This window comes from Diadema setosum, chromosome 5, assembly GCF_964275005.1.
Source record: "Diadema setosum chromosome 5, eeDiaSeto1, whole genome shotgun sequence".
Taxonomy (NCBI): Eukaryota; Metazoa; Echinodermata; class Echinoidea; order Diadematoida; family Diadematidae; genus Diadema; species Diadema setosum.
In genome coordinates, this window is record NC_092689.1 from 23,276,406 (window position 1) to 23,300,480 (window position 24,075).

The following is a 24,075-nucleotide window of genomic DNA, read 5'->3' on the forward strand; positions in this document are numbered from 1 at the left end:
GTGATGCGTGTGTGTACTTTTACAATGGTTATTGGCCTCATTAATGAATTCATTCAAATGATTATAACTTTCGTTTCCTGGTATGTGACTTGCTGTTTAAAGTTCATCTTTGGAGATATAGTAGGGCCTAAGTTGTCAATTATTCTCGTTTTTATAAAGTCGACAATGTATTCGTGTGACAATTAGCCAAATGTATGTAATTGGTAATATTACTTCCCTGGTTAATACAAATTATTGCCCTATTTACTTATGATGCTTTGGGCCATGACGGCATGGAGAGAAATCAAGTAAAAGTAAAACAAGTAAAACAACAGCAGTGATATTCCCAGCATCCATTTGTCTCAAACATTGATCAGTTAGGTCAGTAAGAAAAAAATCGGAAGACAAACATTATTATTATGCCCAAATAGCTCGTGTTCCCTTTGGAGGATATTCTGACTCTTGTCATCTGTGTATTTTTTAGAAGTAAGACCTATTTGAGAAAGTGACAGAAAGCTGTGTTGCTACTCAAAAGTGTGCTTCTTCATTTTGGTTTTTTTTTTATAATCAGAATGTTTGTAATGATAGCTGTTTGTCGTGTATTACGTGTAGCTGACATGTGAGAGGTCAAGTCTGCAAAGAATTTGGCTAACAGCTTTGCGAAGTAGCAGCGCTAATTGCCTATTGAATTGTGTATTGTGAGGAATTTGAATGAAAGAACTCGGGTGACACTGTTCACGCCTTTTATCCGAGTAAACCCCGCATCAACGAAGCCTTGAACAATGAAAGGTAAACTTCCTGCTATCAAGGGGTGGATAATCACGCAACCAGTATTCTTTCTTCGCCATTGATAGCAGAATCAGTGACATACTGTAATGGAGCAACAGTGTTGGAGGATCGGCATTATGTCTGCTAATTTGTAAAAGAATTTTTCAGTCCCCTTTTGTATTCAGAACCACAGTCAGGGACGCTAACTTACTTTATCTCTTACAAGCTATCGTTACTACTCTTAAAACGTGAATTTTATTTGTCCCTGTCTGTTCTTGTTGTGTAAAGTCCTTATATGTGATTGCTTTCCCTGCATGTTTGTCATTTTGCCTCTGACGAAGATTCTGCTAGGATCGAAAGCTCAGGCCCCTTTTGACTCCATTTTACTCCATTGGCTCGCCCTTATTGGATAAGCAGTTTTCAGCAGCTTTTTTTGCTACATTAAGTTCATTCTCTGCTGTTGCATCACGCCCACGTGATCCTCCTTATCCTTTTTGTCTTCTCTGTTCTGTTTTAATTGTTTTAACTGTTTTATTGCTTTGTTCCAGTTCAGTCTCCTTCCTTGCCCTGTTTCCCTCCCACTTCTCGACTTGTAGTATCTTTGTTTCTACAGTGTTGTATGTGTTTGTAACATATTTCTTACTTTCTTTTCAGGTGTTTGTCTCTGTCCTTGTTATTTTTCTCTTCAGTTCCGTGCCTTTGTCTCTGAGCTTGTCTCATCTCCCTTTATCTTTTCTCTCCACTCACTTTTCTGCTTAGCACAGGTTGGCCTGTACATTGACCGACTGTACTCACCTTTTTTCCTTTGGTTTATTCGCCTTACAGGTCTATCTTGTTTCCTTTTTTGAATTTCCCTCTATTCTGACAGGTTATGTATTTCTCCTTCCCTTGTTTGGCTATCATTGTTCTTCTCTGTCCTCTGCCTACCATGGCTAACCATCTATCTCTTTTTCATCAACTGAGGAAAACCAAGCTCAAGGCCCTCAGATTCTCATTTCACCAGGATAATTACAGATTCTACTCCCTCAACCGCATGATACCCGCAGGCCTCCAACTCCACTGCACTCCAGCTCTTGGAACACTCTCGCCTGAACTACGGAAACGCTGGAACCAGACTCTACGTGGAGCTTCCATCCGCTTGATTAACATTCTCTCCGAACAGTGTACCGCCTCTCTCACTTCCTCTTCAGCTGACATCGACAGACTGGAGAGTGAATTTCGCTCTTGCTGCACCGACACCCAGTGGCTCAAATACAATGATGAAATTGAATCTTGTCTCTCAAAACATGTGTCTGACCTCACTGCTCGCAGGAACAAGAAAATAGGCAACTTCACGAAGAAACGTCAACGGTCTAACAGATTCAGGCGACACACCACATCCACTGATGTATCCTCCACTTCTGTCGTTAACCTTTCTTCTTCTCCCCTTTCTCAAGCAGAAACGTCTCTTCTCTCAAAAGGTCTCAAGTTTTGCCCCACTCCACCCAAGGTCGATCAGATAGCACTCAACCAAGACCTCTCTTCTTTCTACCGCAGGTTACGCCTCAAAGAGTTTTTTCTCGATGAACCCCCTTCTGCTCCTGAGCCCTTTCATCAAAAAAGCTCATGGATTCCCCCCAAGAATAGAGTTCCCTCCCTGGAAACGTACATCGAAGCTGTCTCATCTCAAGTCCACTCCGCAGATACCCTCGACATTGCATCACATGACAATCTCCCAAAGGAAGAGCGCCAGGCTCTCTCATCTCTCAAAAACAGGTCGGACATCATCATCAAGCCCGCAGACAAAGGATCAGCTGTTGTAGTAATGGACCGCCAGCAGTACATCGATGAAGCCATGAAACATCTCCGCAATCCTTCCCACTACACACTTCTTGACTTTGATCCCACAGATAATTTCTCCCAACAGATCCAGTCGACACTCGATGACATGAAGGAACATGAACACCTCACCAAGAAGGCTCACAAATTTCTCTCCCCCGTTAATGCCAAACCTGCCCGATTTTATCTCCTCCCCAAGATCCACAAACCTGGCAATCCTGGTCGTCCCATCCTCTCTGGAAATGGTTCCCCAACAGAGAACATTTCCCTCTTTGTTGATCACCACATTAAACCTCTTGTCTCACTCGCACCCTCCTACATTCATGACACACCAGACTTTCTCAGGAAGCTCGATGACATCAAGGACCAGATACCCGAGACAGCAATCATCGGTACTTTCGACGTCTCCTCTCTCTACACCAATATTCCCCATGATGAAGGTATTCTAGCCTCCTGTGAGGCTTTGACATGCAGCGGCCATTCCAACCCCCCCATATCTGACATCAAATCCCTCATGTCACATGTACTGACGAAAAACAACTTCACATTCATGGACAAGCACTACCTACAGGTATCTGGCACAGCAATGGGTACCCGGATGGCTCCTTCCTTCGCCTGTCTCTTCATGACCAAGCTAGAGCAGCAGATGTTAGATTCAGCGCCCTGTCGTCCATGGATTTGGTGGCGCTACATCGATGACGTTTTCTTCATCTGGACCAGGGAGGAAAAAAGCCTCCATACTTTCATTGACCACATCAATTCTTTCCACAGAACCATCAAATTCACTTCCGACTTCTCCCAAGAAGAGACCAACTTCCTCGATGTCACCGTTAGAAAGGAGTCTAACCATGTCACCACCACTCTCTACACTAAACCCACAGACACCCATCAGTACCTTCACTCAGCCAGCTGCCATCCCCGCCACTGCAAAACCAGTATCCCTTACAGTCAAGCCCTCAGACTTCGCCGTATCTGCTCTGAGGATTCTGAGTTTTCTTTCCATGCCAGGAACCTGAAGAGACATCTCGCAGCCAGGGGCTACGGTACCAGGAGAGTTCAACAAGCCATCAACAAAGTTCGTTCTCTCCCCAGATCTGAAGTTCTCAAACCGAAAACCAACAAGCAGGACACCACTGACAGAATACCACTCGTGACCACTTTCCATCCCAATCTACCCTCTCTCCACAATATCCTTCGTGATAATCACCATATCCTTCACACCTCTGATCGTCTCTCCCAGGCCGTCCCAGATACTCCCATCCTGGCGTACCGGCGCCCCCACAACCTCAAGGATCTCATCGTCCGTGCTGAAGTACCCTCCCTCACTGACAATTCTTCTCCTTTACAGCATGTCACATTCAAATGTTCAGCCAGCAGGTGCATCATTTGTAGCATACACATCCATGAGAGTGACTCTTTCACCAGCAACTCTACCGGCCTCTCTCACCACACAAAGGGAAACATCACTTGTACCACCACTAATGTCGTGTATCTCATCACTTGCAGAATTTGTAGAATCCAGTATGTTGGGGAAACCAAGACAACACTCAAAAGACGCTTCTACGGACATAGATCTACTGTCAACACAGCCAAGCTCGACACTCCAGTGGGCCACCATTTCAATCTACCCGATCATTCCATCACTGATATGACTCTACAGGGCATTGAATCTTTAGGCACTCGTCCAGACACAGTCAGAACCAGCAGAGAGAAGCTCTGGATGAGACGACTTCACACCATCCAACCCCATGGCCTCAACATCCAGGAGGGAAATGACTAACCACCTCTTATATCTCTAAAATATATATATATATATATATATATATATATATATTTTTTTTTTTTTTTTTTTTTAATTATTATTATTATCACCATTATTATTCGCTTTTTCATTTTTCAATTTCATTTTGTTCTTTCTTTGTGCCTTTTTCCATTTGCAGACCCTTTTTTCCCCAATTGATTCCTTCCTCTAGTCCGAGTCTCTTTTATACAGCCTTTTCTACCTATACACACACACACACACCCGGTTTTGTTTGTTTACACATACTTGTGCTTATCTTGCCTTGCCTGCTTTTTGTGTACTTACAATGTATACAGTTTTCTCTCCCCCAGTTTTTCATATGTGCTTTATTTTATTTCTTTTATCAATATTCTTTTCATTACTGTTATTTCATTGTCATTATTATTACTGTGTGTGTATATGTATACACTTTGATATGTTTGATTTCTTCCCCTTGTTGCCTCCTCCTGGTACACCTTTCAGGGCTCACTGTTTGCTCAGCCCCCCCCCCCCCCCCTCCCTTCCTCTTGCTGTTGCTTTTTTCACTCTTTCCCTTTCTTTATCCCTCTGGTGTTCCCTATCTTCTTTGATGTTGCCTCCCTATTCATCCTTTTCCTTCATTGGTTGCCTCCTTGATCCTCATGATCATCACTGACCCCCTCTGCCTTTTGTCTGTCCCCTCTCCTCTGCCTATTGTCTGTCCACCCTCCTGCTTTAATCCCCCTCCTTTTACCTGTTGGGCTCCTTGCCCATGACCTCCCTCTCCTTTGTTTCTTTGTTCTGTGTACCCAGCTTGTCCCTGTCTGTTCTTGTTGTGTAAAGTCCTTATATGTGATTGCTTTCCCTGCATGTTTGTCATTTTGCCTCTGACGAAGATTCTGCTAGGATCGAAAGCTCAGGCCCCTTTTGACTCAATTTTATGAAAGGTTAAGAGTGATCGCGGAATCAGTTCTTCTGCGTGACACCAGGCTTTTATAAAAGCATACCAAGCTTAAATCGTTTACCTGTATAGAAAGGGCGGGAATACACACTTATCGCAATAATCCGGATTTGAGAGTGATACACTCTACTATTTTTCTTCATCTTTACCCCGACAAAGACCATGGTAATTCAAAACAAACAAACAAACAAACAAACAAACAAACAAACAAGCAGTTGCATTATATCAGAACGTACATAATTTTTGTGTTTCATGTATGTATAGGTCATCTTTTGATGTATAGTAGGCATTTGTTGTCGTTTTTTTTATAGCGTTTCCTAATAAATGCCTTTAGCGAAAACCCAACACAACTTTTATTAAGGAGGGAAGGGAACTTAAATTTGAATATAACATAGTTTACAAAAATCAGACATGTAAATAAGGCAATCATATACATCCGCATGGCCGATTGTAATCTCTTACTTTGACTATTAAACATGATCGCTTGCATTTACATGTTTTTTCGAATTTCTTGAACTTTGCCTCATTTTCTCTTTCTTTTTTTTTAACAACTGCTCGCAATATTTAAAAATCGTAACACAGTCTGCTATCCCACAATATAATGTTCCATTTGATTCGGTACTTATTAATGGTCGGGTGACGCCAAATGTTGAAAACTCGAGCGATGATACATGGCATTTTGTTTGTTGGTTTTCGTCTCATCGCTCAAAAGAATTTTGACTACGATTACAGAGGTATCATCTACAAGACTTAACTGATGGTTTACAGAAGTGATCATCAATTCAGTAAGGATATGTCAACAAGTCATGAATTCACCTTACCCATCATGTCTAATCGCACTACGACATTGTTGAGGTAACCACGCCTTTTTATTCTCATAGTTCAAACTAATTCTAAACATAATCAAAACTAGAAATGTCGCTTTGGCGACTGGTATGCCTCCGCCATAATGCATGATTTTCCCAATAGGTCTAGATAGTACATGTGGACACTGTGTGATTACATTTTCACTAAATTGGCAAAATATTGGAATGACAAGTTTGTCACAAATGTGTTGAATGTTCACCTTCCTTGACGTAGGTTTAATTGGATGAATAGGAGAGCATGTATCTAGGGATTTAAGGACTTTAACTTGACTTTGAACCATTCATACATTTAGGCATTGAGTAATTTTCAAGGTACAGGTGTGGAGAAAAAGTGCAATTTCTGAATTGAATTGTAAATTGTTACCATTTTCATCTGGCCCTTGACCCTAAAATTCATGAGATAATTACTTTCAGGTAGAACATGCATAATATGTACTAAGTTTCAAGGTAACTTGAGCCACTTCCGAGATATGGAGGAAAAAGTTAGTTCAGCACTTTCAATTGATCTTTGACATTTTGACCTTTGAGGCAAAAAGAGAAAAAAAAAACTTTCCAGAGAATTTCTATTAGGTTACACACGCATACACCAAGTGTAAAAAAATAACCCTGCTGGCATTGCATAAATATGAGGGTAATAGTAAAATTTTGAAGTCTTGCACTTGACCTTTGACCCCTGACCTTTGACCCCATGAACCCTCCATTCTCTAGATAATCACTTCCAGTCAGTACATGTATATACTATGTTCCATGAAGATACCTTGAACAATTTTCCAAGGTACACAGAAAAAAAAGAAGTTTTAATATTTCTACTTGACCTTTTGACCTTTGACCTTTGACCTCATGACCCAATTTTTCACCAGAGAATCTTAATTGGGTAATACATGTATACACTAAGTTCCAAGAAAATATCTTCAGGCATTCAATAGATATGGTGGAAATAGTGAAATTTTATGTATTTGACCCTGACCTTTTGACCTTTGACCTTTGACCTCATGACCCAAACTTTCACCAGAGAATCTTGATTGGATAATACATGTATACACTAAGTTTCAAGAAAATATCTTCAGGCATTCAATAGATATGGTGGAAATAGTGAAATTTTATGTATTTGACCCTGACCTTTTGACCTTTGACCTTTGACCTCATGATCCAAACTTTCACCAGAGAATCTTAATTGGGTAATACATGTATACACTAAGTTTCAAGAAAATATCTTCAGGCATTCAATAGATATGGTGGAAATAGTGAAATTTTATGTATTTGACCTTGACCTTTTGACCTTTGACCTTGAGCATGTGCATCCAAAAGTTGATAGGCACAACTTCACCCCCTAATACACATACATGCCAGTTTCATTAGGATACCTCAACAGGTTTCGATAGTTACCTTGTCCACAAAATTCATTACGGACGGAAGGACGGACGGATGGACGGACGGACGGACGGAAGGACGGACGGACGGACGGACGGAAGGACGGACGGACGGACGGACGGACGGACGGACGGACAACCCGAAAACATAATGCCTCCGGCACCACTTCGTGGCGGAGGCATTAACAAATAGTTCTTTATATAATTTCTCAAAATACTCAAAAGATGGCCTAAGTCAAAACTTTCTACAAAGATTGCATACGTTAATCTTTACTGGCCTAAGCAAGTTTTCTAGAGCTATCAGTTCCCCCTATGACGATGACTTCGATTGCGTTTTGAACTTGTACCCAACTACTTTCAAAACGGCTATCACCTTTATAGTTAGATTAATGAACCAGTCTTTTGAATTCATAACCAACATTTGTAATTGTAACCATCACAGTAACATAATCCTGTCAAAAACAGTTGGAAAATGTAAATGTTATAATGATAGTGCAAAATAATTAAGTTACGATTATCTTCATACATTCTAATTCCTAAGTGATGTCGCTACGAAAATGACACATGGTTTGACTACTGCTTCAAGCAAATAAAAGTAAAAAGGAATGGGATATACTTCTAATGATAATACCACGCCGTACAATGCATTCCACTGTCTTTGGTAACGTTTGGTTACGTTTCTGTGCGCTTTACGTACGGAAAATAAAAGGCAGATTGATGCTATTAACATGCTAACGCACAACGTATTAAAATACATCGTGTACGATGTAATGTTTTAGTATACGGTTTGAAACTTTGAATTTGCGAGTCTTTTATAGAGTTATAAGGGTTATTACATTATCAAGCAAAAATTAAAAGTATTTAGGGTTTCGGATTTGCTCAGAAGACTAACAATGCTATATACATGTATGACGATAGTTCGCAACAGAGACAATCCGCTCCGCTTCAATAGATATACAATGTACATGTAATTCTGTTTTCATAAATTGAAAGAGAAACGTAAAGAAGTCAACTTTTTAACTTCATTTACCTTTCTCACCAATTGAACTTGATTTGATCTGCCATGCATGATATCGCTGTGTACAGTGTGTGTACAGTGTGTTCCATTAATTCTATCAAATTATTTAATTAGCGTGCTTGTTTTTTATGCAGAATATTACAGGTAAGTATAAATTCATAATGTTTGTACATATGACATGTTCGTTGTTTTGTATTTTCATTTTTATAATATATCACGTGTCCATTATCTGATTCTGACCACGAAAATATGGCGACTGTTTAAATGGAAATAGAAAAAAAAAAAACCCCGAAGTTCGACTTTCAGCACATTTCAACCGTTTTGTATAGTTGAACATCAATCGCAATCATAAAGAGAGGCACATCCTTAAAAATAAACACAGGAGTACTGAGACACACTACGAAATAAAAACGGGCCTTTTATCACTATTGACAATGCATGACATTGAAATGCTTTTTATGGGGGGGGGGGTAATACAATTAATTGTTCTGAAGGTTCGTTAATCACACAATGAAATATGGTTCGCTATTAGCTTAGGTTCGTTAACAAGAAAATCAAATGCGGTTCCTTTTCCGTTGGTTCCTTTACCCGAAAGTAATCAAGCAATCATTTTTATTTTAGTAAGGTTTGTGAATACAAAACGAAATGAGGAAGGCCTAAGTATTAATTCCGAATATTTGTCAGTATAATTATCTATCTCAAATGCAGAAAGATTGTAACTGTAAATGTGATGTAAAAAACGTTAAGTTAATGGTTCTTTATATTCTATGTATTACAAAAGTGACCGAGAATAAGAAGTATATTTATGATACAATCATATAAACCCAACGTGAAGCTGTTAGGCCTACATCAGCCTTTGCTTCTGATACGTATATTATGTGCAGCATTGGCAAGTGTGATAAGCGATAATTACTGTGGATGCAACGTCTATAAAGGAATGCCTAATATGGCGGGAATTCAGAATGTTACGACTGTATACAGCTGCAGCAGAACACACGCGAAAGCAGTCTTTGATGCTCTGCAACATTACGAGCATGTGCATAATTTGAGGGTTTTTAGTACATGCAAAGAACACGATCTCAAAAGACGACTATCGTTAATTAACTTCATTGATTTTCTCTACCGATGCTGTCCTTTGAACCCCCGCCTACAATGGGTTCACAGGTTCTATTTAGCTATTGGTACTTGCTAAACGTTTCCATTGACAACAACATGGGAGGAGAATGGAAGCGATCAACGCCCTCACTAAAAGACGCTCCTCGTAATACGCATTGCGTGCTTCTTTTCTTTCTACTGTTTCCTATTGTTTGTGAGTTCAAAACTTGCGGCAAACTACACCGCAGCCGACACACAACGCGTACCGACTCATTCATGCAGCGGCAGCGGCACGGACACAAACGCACCGAAGTTTACATTCGGGCTGCCGTATTGGTCAGAATCGTTAATGATAGACCTGTCCTGCGATTGGTTAATTATCTTACACACCCAAGCTATCGCCTCCCTTATTGGTCTTTTTTGCGTTTCATTGACATGATGCTGCATTGATGTATTTTTTTTTTTTACTTCTTAAATCCTTTCGCACATGGAACGTGTTGACTCTTGTCTTGAGCACAAAATTTCCGCATCAGTTACAGACACTTGCATATATAGATCCGCATCGGTTACAGACACTTGCATATATAGATCCGCATCGGTTCCAGACACTTGCATATATAGATCCGCATCGGCTCCGCGCTGTCCTAAAACATTCCTGGTGTCTTCCGCTTTCATTCACGAAGCTTCCCCACACCGCGGGATTCTTTTAGCAGCGTTTGCGGAAGGTGCGGAAGGGTTCCGGACAGGCGGGATGTCCTCAGGACATCATCAGGACAAGTTGCCGAAGGTGTCAGGAAGTTCATTTCCGCGTCCAAATTTTGGTCTCGATCAAAATTTGGACGCGGAAATTTTTCTCTCTCCCGAAGGTGCAGAAACGCCCGGACATGTTTAGGACAGTGAGCAGACATGCTGAGGAACGTGCGGACAGGTTGCTGAAGGAGTGTGGAATACCGAATTTGCATTCCGGGTCTTGTCCGTGCCTTGTCCGCGCCCTAGTGGAAGCCTGGTCTTACACTACATAGGAGTAATTTCCTGTAGATTTATACCACTAGTGCACAAGTGTGGTCTTTCTCTTATGAATATGAAAATGATACTTAAAATGGAACGTCCCAGTTAAGCAAAAGCTCAAGCTCATTTTACAGAGCTTGGAAAATCGTAAGCAATCGCTAGCAAGAACCAGTGAAGGTATGTTTTATGCATTCATTTTTAAGCAAATGCTTGGTCTCTAAGCAATTGCTTGCGGGCAGCATTTTTCGACAGTTGCATCCTTTGCAAATCGTTTGCATGCTGTGTGAAAACAGCCCGTGACAGGCTGTGTAGCTCCAATGACGAAATGCTCTTCAGTCATATATGGCGTGAGACAAAATTCATTTTAGGAGTGCTTACTTTTGCTAGAGTGCTACACCAAAATTCTGGAATAGTCTCCAGGTCTCAATCAGCATCCATTATCGATAAACATTGTCAAAAATCTTCTGAAAACTCACCTATTCTAGAAAAGTTTTTCATGGCCATGTTTGTTTGCAGGGCAAGCAGGCTTTCCAGATGCCTCCAATTAGTTAGGATTGATTGATTACTTTATTGTCCACTCTGGAAATTATTTGTTCATTGGATATCTCAACAAAATCAACATTATGATTCAATCTATGCCATTACTGGTTTTTGATACTCCAAGAATCTGCATTTCCAACAGCATTGTCAGATTTTTAGTTTATTTTCTTATGTTATTATCAGTTTCTTTCTCCCTTGATATTTTGACTACATCATTATGTGGATATGAGTACATTCCTATCTTAGAAACTGTGTGACATCAATTTCTAATGATTATTTTTATAAATTGAGTCACAATTAATCACATGAAAGTTTCTTGTGTGTGTCAATATTTTTTTTTTTTTTTTTGGTGAATCTGTCATGAGCTTCCTTTCTACCATAATATTTTGACTTCCCTGTTATGTGCAAATGAGATCTGTAAATCCAGAAATATTCACGGCATAATTTTGTTGAAAATCAGAACCAACAGCCTTTTTCACGGTAATGAGATTTTTCTATTTTTTTTTTCAGAGTTACCACTGGCTTTACTGACAATGCATACAGTGTAGACACAAACTTTTGTAGGCATTTTAATTTTGCGAGTCTTGGCTCCTCACAAAATTTGCAAAAATTGACATGTGTGCAAAAAATTCTGGTTTCAAAGTACATTTCTATAGAAACAGCACAATAATATGTTCACTACTTGTATCACTCATATGAAGAGTGTATCCTACAATGTACACAGCTCTAGTGAATCACTTAAAACATGAGTTGTTCAATCTGTAAGCCATTTACATGATTTTGAGGCCATACTGCAGCAATGCACTGTCTACTGCTGTTAAAAAAATATGTCTTCAACAACTTTATATTGAGCTCAATATGTGTGGCAAAATTGGAATTACTTGAATTCTGGAGTAGGTTGTTTTCCAGCATTTGCAAAAGATCAACTGCCTGCCCACTCAACCACACGCCAATTCCTACTTGGCACCTTCAACCTTCATTTGGCAGGGATGTGAATACATCTTGAAGTATTATGCACATGATTCTAACACAAATTGTGACACATCATTGGCAGGATTTAATAAAGATGAAGAAAAAAAAAATCACATCGCAATAATCGCATCATTGAATAAAGCCAAATGTAAAGCAACTTCATTTTTTTAACTTCTTTTTCCTTTCCTTTTTTCCTCCTGCTCTTATGTCTTGATAACATATAATTACTTTATGAGATGGCAAGGGTTGGAGAAGCAAATGACAGAAGCAACTATAATTCACAAGAATGTCATACCTACAAATAAGTTCAGTAGACAAAAGCACAATTAGTAATGCGCTACACACAGACATCCACACAGGTATATATGAATATGAGCATTAATTTGTTTTCAAAGGAAGTATGGGTATGTAATCTGCACCTGGATGACTATCAAAGAAACAATCTACACAAGCACTGCAACAATCCTTGCACAGCAACAATTGTAAATCAAAGTGTTATGAGTAGTAACAGCTGCAGCAGTTATCAACAATAACAATAATTTCTTTGAAGGACAGTTTTCATATTGGGGAGACCAATCATTGACATACTACCCAAGTCAAAAGTACACCCTTCAGTATAACTTTTTCTTATCAATCACAACCAATACATACCTCCCTTGAGTCTTGCCAATTCAGGCTTTGCAAAGAGCATTGTCATGCCAATGTTGGTCAGATTCTCCAGTCGAAACATGACTTCATCTGTCACCCAGTCAGGCAAAATCAGATTGTGTGCTTGCTGTAATATGAGTAAAAGGGCAAACCCAAATATATAATACACATGTTTGCTCCTTTGCTCACACTCTTAAAGTAGATTTTCATTAAAATAAATGTGATGTCATACAAACTAGACATCATGAAATACAAAGTAGATATACAGGCAAACCCAGTTGTAAGAGTTGCAATTAGGCTGCAATTTAATTTCCTTGTTGTCCATTAAATCTTGCCTAAGTCGATCTATTTGGACAGAAGCAATAGCTTTGACTCAAGAGAAAATTGAACTTATGAGGGATTAAAATCAATAGAATATAAAGAGAAAAGGACTTGAAAAGACCTTTGACTAAGGCAATTATTCCACTTATGAAGTCAACTTAAGCAAGGATGACTGTACTAAGTTATAACAAAATCCAAAATCTTGTTAAAAAAGAATGAAACCAAACAAAATATGAAACTTGTCACTTGAAAATGAGCTAGGTGATATGCTGGGGGGGGGGGGGGGGATCATCAGATATTGGTCACACGTGATCGACAATGAAAAGGAAAAATGAAATGACTATGAAAAAGGATCAAATTATCTGTCATGCAACCAAATGGTAATTCCGTGTGTCTGCATGTGTGAGTAAGTTGATTTTACAGGCTATCTAACTGAATATTTACCAAGATGTCTTCGAAATGAAGAAATTTAAACATGGCTATTAAGTCTTCTAAGGGTCACTTTGACTTTAATCGATTGGTGTTTTCAAATATAAACTTTGACCCTTATTTGCATAACCAAGATGGCTATGTCTCGTCTTGTCCTCATTATATATGATCAGTTTGGCAAATTCTATGTACTAAGCCTGCAAAATTTTGCAGCAGTTGAAGCAACGCAGTCTCCAACACAGAACAAAGGGAATGTGTGTGTGCATGTGGGTGCATTTACACGACAATGTGATTTCTACATCGCCGAAAGTGAAATTACCTCCATTAAAAAGTAAAAGAAAGGAGGTATATTGTACTTTGGTTCTTCATCCTGTGGGGTTCTAACCTGCACGTGTGCAAACTTATGTCTTTGGTGCCAGAGACAGAGCACCTTTAACTATAGAGCTATATGTCTCGATGCTCAAAGTGTGTGGAATGTAAGCTTGTATGTGAAAGATAAATCAGGAATCGTTTCGTCAGGATTCCATTCTCATTTTCAGTTTTAAGCTACAAAATTGTCAACCTGGTGAGGATATTTGAAAAAAAAAAAAATGAAATGCATGATTACTGCAGCTTATTGTCTCAGCTACATCATACTTAAGTTTCAGAGGAAATGCAGCAAAATCAACTAAGATACAGGTTCCAGAATGTTGTCAAGTCAATGCATGAATGGGAATAAAAAATCACTTCCCATAGACATAACACGTAAACTCAGCAAATTTTGATACTTTGCATTAAATCAAATTTTTCAATATGATGACATCATCAAAATGAAAAACAATGATGCTGACTCAAAAGACAAACACAAGAGGTGATACGCCACTAGCGTATCACCTAAAAAAGATTTCGTACAAGCACAATAGGTGATACGCTGTTAGAATATGTGACCTGCTACAACAAAAAGGTCCTAAAGTCGCGCACGGTCGAAGCCGTGAAAATCGTGTTTGAAGTCAGAGCATTGAAATTGGTCAAAACTTACGATTTTCTGATATTGGTATATTATTGGAGTCTAACATGTCTTCTATCATCTGTCGAAATTTTGAAGCAAAATGATCAAAGGAAACACCAAAAAATAGCACTTTTCTGAGCCATGTTTTTTTGGCGTTTCAACGAAGCAGAAACTGGTTCGAAAATTTGGATTGAGCGCCACAGATAGGTTCCGCCCCTAACAACTACCAGAGTGATCTCATTGGTCAGTTTGCTGCTTGCTGCTAACCAAAGCGTGAAGCTCTCACACTGCCCAGTTGACTGGTGCGTGCGGGCGGGGTGCGCTATGCTCAGCCGCTTCTCACATCCTGGTCACTGATTGGTTGGTGAGGAGACCGCCGACGCTGATGTGCTTGAATGAACTCTTCGGGGGTTGCTAGGGCTTACCTTCTATTGTCCAGAGGTGAAAACTGACTTGCGTGTCCCTTGATCGCGATTGCGTCGAAAGGAAGACTTTTAGGGCGCTTTTCTCGAAACAGTGATTTTCCAGACGTCTCGACATGCTCTCTTTTAAACATCGATATCTCCGCAGTCGATTATTTTTTATAAAATGTGTTATATATCAATTTAAAGCAGAAAGATTAGGGGATTATATCATGCAATTTTCGAATAATCGACCTCGCCCAACTTTAGGATCATTTTGTTGTAGCGGGTCACATATCACCTAATTTTTACACGTGTATGTGAATTTAGGGAATGTCGCTATATTGACTATTAGTAGAATACAGTACCTCGGTGAAGTTTGAAGAAAATCGGACAACCCATTCAAAAGTTAATGAGTTTTTAATGTTTCTGCACAGCCATTGCTTGAGAAGACTTAACACTTTGTGAAGACATCATGAATGAGGATATAAAGAAAATACAAAAAATCCAACATATTTTCACTCTTCTATTATAATGAAAAAGCACTTGACTTGCCTCTTTCAGAAAGCAGGGGGAATATTATTACCCTGATATATGTCAGTAACAAATTGAAGGAATGTGTACTTTCACAAAAATAACAATTAATTTTGTGAAATTTGTGAAATTAAAGGTGCAAAGGCCTGATAATACACACACAAGTTGAACTCTCCCAGTTTGTTTTTGATACGCATGAGGACTCAGTGAACTGAGAACAGGAGATTAAAAGAACCCATGTGGTGCATATCACAACAATTAGCCACATCACAACTTGTAGTAGTGTCCATGTCCAGTGATGGTTGTCCCAAAACTTTAAAAATATAACGTTTCAAAGGTTTGTCCAATTTTCCTCAAGCTTCACTGATATGTGTTCTGTTATTTTGAATATTGCTGCATTCTCTCAATCCAAATGTATATTTCGGTTTACTTAATATCAACTGATCCATCATATCCTCATAATGTCATTTTCTTATCATTTTTGCAAGACATAAAATTCAAGTCACGTCTGATTGTCCTGTACTATGCTAATCATACAGGAAATCATAACGTGCGCGTACAACGCACACGTACGCGCACATCAAAATTTTAAAATGCTCAAAATGACTTCCTGACTAGTTTTCTATATGTTTCAGACAATTTCGCTCAATATCCCCCAAATTCAGACATGTTGTAGTTTGGACAATTGTCTTTCAAGCCAGCATCATTGTTTTTCAATTTTGACGTCGTCATTTTTAAACAAGTGCCAAAATGTGTCTCACCCATTTGGAAAAATTAACATTGTTCTAACTCACGGAAGTTCATTGAACCCCAACTGTGACCTCCAACTTCCCTAGGGACACTTACCAGCCAGGTTTGGTCACAGACATACGAATCAAAAGCTATGAGCCATAATCGAAATGCGTCATAAAAACTTAACATTGGGCCCTAAAAGTTCGTTGACCCATGTCTGTGACCTTTGACCTTTTGGTGACCTTCAACTCCCCAAGGGACATCTACTACCCAAGTTTGGTCACAGACGGACATATACCGTACATCAAAAGTTCTGAGCCATATTCGAAATGCAGCGTAAAAACTCAACATTGGGCCCTAAAGTTCATTGACCCCTGCCTTTGACCTTTGACCTTGAGATGACCTTCATGTTTGGTAAAATGTGTAAGTTTGTATAAACACTCTTCCCTCCAAGTTTGATTGAAATTGAAGTCCTCAGTAGAGAGTTATTCAAGTTTTTGTAGCGTTACAGACAAACGATGGACGGACAGACGCCACAGGCAATCCCTTACTCTCCCCGCACCTCCGGTGGGCTCGACAAAAATTGTGATTAAGCAGGGCTATACACTAACCCATTTTTCCTACCGGTCCGACCTGCCTTTGTCGCACCAGCAAGTACCTACCGGGTAGTTTTACAATTTTTTACTGGTCTGAACAAAATATTTACTGGTCAACAACAACAACAAAATCATTATGACTTGTAAACTTATTTTCATGTTTTTGTCGAGTACTGTTAAGCCCCCTCCCCCTCCGAAATGCACATTTTTCAGATTACTATTTTGTTAACCTGCATCGTTTATTACACAAGAAAGCCTGAATGGATCATTACATTCAGAAAGAGTAAAAAGGAATCATTTGTGAATTGAAACGCAAGGGAAGAAGAAAAAAGATGGGGTCTTTAATTTTCTTCTGAAAATCTCTTCGCTTATCTTGTATGCATTCTTGAAAGTAAACGGCCGGGCCGAATTTGTGATGCTTTGTACACCCATCTCATCTGTATAGAATCATTCTAAGAGAAGTGAATTTTTCTTTTTGTGAATTACAGTGTAAAAATGATAATGAACAAAATCAAATTGTATCAAATGCATGTTACTTTTTCTAAACATGCTCGCATGAGCTCTTTTTATCATTTCTTGACATTTACGGCTTTCCTCCGTATAAGCAGGGCTGTGCATGGTCAATGGTATAAATAAACAAATAATTTGTCTGTCTGGAAGAGTCTTTTATTTTCTAACTTTATCGGCTCTCTTCTCCATGAAGCCAGGTGTAGTCTCTGCAGAACATATGGACAAGATACAGACCAATCTTTCCACAGTCAGCACCCCAGCTGTACTGCAGAGGTTAGGATACAAGTACTAGTATGTTATATGTTGCTGCAACATAAAGCGAAAAAGAACACCACCTCATTATAAAGAAATGAGTAGAAGACTGCAGAAGAACTACAGCATAGTGCGAAAAGAACAAAAAAAATACAAAAGAACAAAATATTCTTTGCAATGTAAGGGAGAATATGAAGTGACATGAAAACAGAGAAACCATCCCCCAAAATAAAAATGAAACAAAAAATAACACGATGTTTGCAACGAAGGCAAGGCTACACGAAAACAAATAAACAGGGAACAGGTTTGAATGCTCTTTTCATGCACATCGTCACACAATAATCATGCAGTACGAGAACAAAAACTCACCTCTCAATTGCAGCAAATCACATAATTACGTAAAAACACTCTAAAAAGTATGATCAAACATGAGAAAGCAGAAGGATAGAAAGAGGCAGAAGGAAGGGGTAGAAAAGGTAGCAAGCTGGATGAGGGGAGACCTTATATGCCTTGGGACCTGAAATAATGTTATCGTCACAGGTACACACTACACTCCCGTCCACGACCGTTGAGCTGCGATAAGAGCTGACAGATCAGCAGCAGAACTACTTGGAATCCCTGCATACTGTGGGAAGCTTCATTCACTTGCTGCATAAGGTACTACAGTTGAACCTCTCGTATCCGGACAAGTCGGGACCGGGGCTCATCCGGATAAGGGATTTGGCCGGATACGGGTGTTGCGACACGGATTGTCGCCCCTACACGGATTGTCGCCTCCTGCTCGGGGCGACAATCCGTGACGGGCGCTGGCGGCACGGATTGTCGCCCCCTACACGGATTGTCGCCTGGCGACAATCCGTGACGCTTGTGCAGTTCCCAGTTTTTGACCTCGAAGGCGACAATCCGTGTTGGCAAAAAAATTGTTGCGACACAGATTGTCGCCCCGTCACGGATTGTCGCCCCGGGCTCGGGGTGGTTCCTCCGGTGTTAAGCTTTGGTGGGATGGGTATGACTGGTAAGTTATGCGTATGTGTGTGTGTGTGTGTGTGTGTGTGTGAGTGTGTGTGTGTGTGTGTGTGTGAGTGTGTGTGTGTGTGTGTGTATTGTGAGCTGCATGATATGTGATGTGTATGATTTGTTGTGTGTGTGTGTGTCTGTGTGTGTGTGTGTGTGTGTGTATGTGTGTGTGTTTGGAGTATAATAATACAATATGTAGAAACTGTGCATGTGTGGTGGTCATAGTGGTAGTGGTTTGTTTGTCTGTGTGTATACGTGTGCCTGTATGCTTACGTGTGTATGTGGAATATAGCGGCGCTACTGTGGCAATACAAACGCCTTCAGAGTGTATGAGCACGTGTTTAAAAAAATCACACCAGCGTTGATCTAAAAATAGTATGGGTGTGTGAACCAATATCAGCGGTGAGGCAGGCTAGGCGAGAGAGAGACCGAGAGAAAATACATACGAGGGAGGTACCTTCCCCAAATGTTATTTGTCTTTGTTCATTTTTCACTGCAGTCATTTTCTTCCATCAGTCTTATAAACTAGAATGTCCATACCACTATTCTTTGTCCCAGAATAGGTTTGGCATGCTTTATGCATGAGCGAATAATTTCCACACGCCGTAAAAAATTTGTCAATCGTTAGTTGATTTTAGCACAAACGAACTGCCATTGCACACCGCTAATACATACGCAATACAAACAAACACCAACAAACACTCATAAAGCAAATAAACCAACTCAACACTTTTTCCCTTGATATCCATTGATTTCATTCAAATCATTCATAAATCGACTCATTCTGGGTGTAACATGAAAAAAAAGTTACAAATGGCAATTCGAAACAGAAACAAATCCATTTGTCAATTTATACCACAAATAATCTCACTTCAACATAGATAACTCGATTATAGACCAACCCTACTAACAATTTCTTCACGAGAAAGTTTTGACATGTAGGGCCCTACCAAACCTATATTCCTTGAATACATTGGTTTGGATCATGTAACACCTTCTTACTTACAAGGGCATATACATTAAAAAAACACACAAATACATTACACGAATTTAGAATGAAATCAGTCATAAAAAACCCGACCACCCCCTTCCCTCCCCATCCGAAACAAATCTAGGGCCTACATCTATCCTAAATATTAAATCCTACCAACATCTGTCATACCATTTACAACTATCCTTCTTCAAATCCAATCCCCAACCCACCAACCCCTGATTAAACAAAACCTAAATCATCCCACACCCACATTCACCAACCCAAATACACACACACACACACACACACACACACACACACACACACGAAGGTTCCGTTATTCCGAAGTTTCGTTTTTTCCGAGGCTTCATTTTAATATCCGAAACACACAATTCCCTATACCTAGAGGTTCATTGATCCAAAAATGAAATTCGGAATAACGAACCTTCGGAATAATGAGCCTTCGGACGAATGAGCCTTCAGAGTAACAAACTTTTGCAATAACGAAATGTAACCCCCTTCCCACATACCGACGCACACCCGAACCGATACCACATTCCTTCCTGATGAAACAATTTCCCAATGTTGATAATTAAGACATAATGGACCGTATGCAGAAAAGCAGCATCTGCCCGCACGCAAGCTCCACTCCGAATTCATAATTATACAAATCTGCCCCAACAAACTCATCAAATTCAAAGCTGCTGATAAAATCAATATCAACGTTTATGCCAGAAACAGCTTACTAGTTATCCCTCCCCACGCGCAGCTAAAAAACACATACGCAAAAAACTGACATAATAAACACATTCTTTCATCACACACACACACACACACACACACGCACAAACGGACACTAAATTATCATGTGCACGCGCACATACACACTTCCTTGAAACCTCACCATGACTTTTTACATGGCATGTTTGCATGGATGTAGCCATGTAAGTTATGTGTTAGTATTTCAATGATTATGTCCAAAACGATATTACCCAGCAAAATGTGCTTCGAAGTCGGGCGACAATCCGTGCCGCCAGCCCCCTACACGGATTGTCGCCAGGCGACAATCCGTGTAGGGGGCGACAATCCGTGCCGCCAACGCCCGTCACGGATTGTCGCCCCGAGCAGGAGGCGACAATCCGTGTAGGGGCGACAATCCGTGTCGCAACATACGGGAGACTCAATGCTTTATACATATACATACACATGTACTGATGTAGCCCATTGTAGTACCACATGTAGTAATGTGTATACTGCAACCTTTTCATTGTTACATTTGGGGATGTTTCGGGATGTTGAAATGTCTGAAGGTAAGCAATTTGGAAGGAAATCTGATGCAATGTATGTTCATCATTTTGGAAGTAATATGTAATTCATGTGTGTTTGGGTAGGAGTTCTCAAGGAGTTGGGAATCCCCCTTTCTTCCCGTAATTATAAAAAAAAAATCACGGCGAGATTGCGTCCGGATAATAGAGAGATCCGGATAAAGGGAGGCCGGATAATAGAGGTTCAACTGTACATTGTATAGTAATGTAATAAGTTCACGCTTATGCAATCAGCGCGCACGCACACACACACACACACACACACACACAAATCCTGCAGATATACATGTATAAAACAAACGCTCACAACTCTACACAGTACACACACACTACAACACCCATCATGGTTTGACACTGGCAGCTGACTGCAGAAATTTAATCATACAACCCAAATATGATGCATCACGCGTTACCCCGGGGTAACGTAGTACCCCGGGTAACCGCGTTGTGTAGCGCCACCTCACGTCCACTCGAGGACAGCCAGAGAAAAATGCATGCACTGTGTGTGCGTGTACATAGTCATTCCCATGATATGCCACTGCATGTTATACTATGCGTGCATGGAAGCTGCGATACCACTAGCGTGTGCTTTAGTGCAGTGCAGTGCAGTAGCTAGCGCGCTAGCTCCAGCACCAAAATAATTTCCTCTTTTTGGCACCCAGGGTACAACCTTTTAAAAAAAATAAATAATTCAACAAAATGGCTGATTTTTGTTTGGTACCCCGGGATACCATTTACGTCATCATATATCCCAATCCATTGAGATCGTAGCATGACTCCGGCATTAACACATCACATTCGCTCTGTTCGTAGCACCATTGTAGTGAGGTCTTGATAGGTGTTCAAATATCATACATGTAATATAATCCATTTAATGTCAGAAGCAGCGCACATCGTTGGCCTGGAAAAGTGGCAACAATGTGGCAGCACACATTGACCGAAGAGAAACTATAGTATAATTCCCTTGCAGGCCAAAAACTGAAATGGAGGGTGATTCTGTCATGCTTTACGAATTTTTCACACATTGCCATGGTCACCATGATCATCTTCCTAGTGCGATTGGGGTCTAAGAAAGACACAAAGTGATGGAACAACACAACATTCCCTAGCTCCCTGACATCTGCATCACTTACCTCACAAAACAGTGGGTCTTCAATAGTGAACACATTGTCGATAGTGATATCTGTCAAGATTCCTGTGCGATTCTTTAGGAATTTGAAGAAGTCCTGGTGAAAAAGAAACAAACATTAAAATCTGCCTTTATCAACATGACAGCTTGATTAGGAAACCAAATGATTAACTCTGTGGGCAGAATCTCATTAGGACATCTACCTACAGAATGGAAGCAACTCTCCAATATTCACAATTTGTCACTTATTTTGGACAAATAAAAGGAAATGTTGATGTGAACATTCAAAGAAAATTACCATTTGGCACAAATTTATAAGTTGTGTTTGTACTAGAATCTTGGAAAGCACAAAAAGTACCCTTTTGCTCATTCCGCAACAGGGAATGCAACAAGAGCATAGAGAAAATACCATAACGATGTCTGCGGTAATGCAAGCACTTTGCATAAATTCAGGAAAATTCGGTGAAGGCTTTACTGATGCCATAAATGGACCAGTCTAACAGTAGCAGATGACATGTCACGGGTGGAACACAAATCATAAGTGCATTTATTGCTACTATAGAAGAGGTTAAATGACTTTAATTTACGCTAATTGTGATATGTGAGCGCTCCTTCAATATGTGTCAAAAGTCACAAAAAATGAAATTTTAGTTATGCTGATATGTGAATTCTACACTCTTAGCTTTACAATGATATATAATACAAACCATTTCCACACCCCTAGAAATCTTAAAAACGAATATCAACTATCCTAATGATGTTAGGCCATTTTCTAAAAAGTGCAGAAAATCGCTCTCAAAGTTCAGGTTATGTTCAAGCTCACAACCTGTTTCTTTTCGCGGACAAAACAATACAGCAGTCCTTCTTAGCAACAGTGTTTATGCTCCATCGCACGCACTACCGTATAAGGTGACGGCTTGGGTGTGTGAGATAATCATCCAATCACAGGACGGGACTATTATTAACCATTCTGACCAATACGGCAGCCAGAATGTAAACTTTGGCGCGTTTGTGTCTGTGCCGCTGTACTACTGAGTCGGAATGCATTGTGTGGTGGCTACAGTGTAGTTTGCGGCAAGTTTTTAACTCACAAACAATAGGAAACAGAAAAAAGAAAAAGGCACACAATGCGTATTACGAAAAACCTTGTTTACAGACGGCGTTGATTGCTTCCATTCTCCTCCCATGTTTAATTGTTGTCAATGGAAACTAAAGAGGATGCTTTTTATAGCAAGTACCAATACCTATGTTAATAGGACCTGAGGAACCCATTCTGCAGACAGGGGCTCAAAAGGTATAATCATAGAGAAAGTCAATTGAGTATGTAAACGATAATTGCCTATCGAGATTGTGTTCTTTGCGTGCACTACAAACCATCAAATTATGCACATGGTTATAATGTTGCTGGGCACTTAAAACAACGCATCAAAGACTGTTTTCACGTCTGTTTTGGCGCAACTACTGCTGTAACATTCTGAATTCTCGGCATATTAGGCGCATGTCCTTGATCGTTGTTGCGTCCACAGTATCGAGCGCTTGTCGTGCTTATCTATGCTGCATATACTACATGTATATATGTATCAGAAGCAAAGGCTGATGTAGGCCCGATAGCTTCACGTTGTGACTATAAAACTTTATCATTATTATGCTTGTCATATTCCTTCACTTAGTAATACTATTACATGCATATTTATGAAGAACTATTAAATTGTAGCTGAAACTCAGTGCCTTTAGAAACAAATATTAGGAATTAATACACTTTACATGGACCTTCCTGATTTCGTTTTGTATTCACGAACCTTACGGGAACTACATTTATTTTTCTAACTTTTGGGTAAACAAACCATCAAAAACGAACGTCATTTCAAAACAAACCTTTGGAACAGCGAACTGTATTTCCTTGTGTGATCAACGAGCATTCAGAATAATTAATTGTAACACCCCCCAAAAAAGCTTTATATCAATGTAATGCATTGTCAAGAATGATAAAAAGCCTGTTTCCGTTCTGTACTATGTCTCAGCACTCCTGTGTTTATTTATAAGATTGTGCCTCGCTTTATGATTAC

At 39.8% G+C, this 24,075-nt stretch overlaps 1 protein-coding gene and 1 pseudogene across 2 annotated transcripts in view; one reads left to right on the plus strand and one right to left on the minus strand.

Annotated features, from left to right (window-relative positions):
* The window catches only part of LOC140228638 (lysosomal acid phosphatase-like), a 135,391-nt gene that overhangs the window by 50,317 nt on the left and 60,999 nt on the right, over nucleotides 1-24,075 (minus strand). For both annotated transcript variants that reach the window (XM_072308887.1, XM_072308886.1), the window contains exons 5-6: nucleotides 22,014-22,106; nucleotides 12,806-12,929 (exon numbers count right to left, since the gene is read on the minus strand). In XM_072308887.1, coding sequence (XP_072164988.1) covers nucleotides 12,806-12,929; nucleotides 22,014-22,106 — 217 coding nt within the window. The remainder of the gene's footprint in view (nucleotides 1-12,805; nucleotides 12,930-22,013; nucleotides 22,107-24,075) is intronic.
* Nucleotides 2,402-4,345, plus strand: LOC140228391 (uncharacterized; annotated as a pseudogene).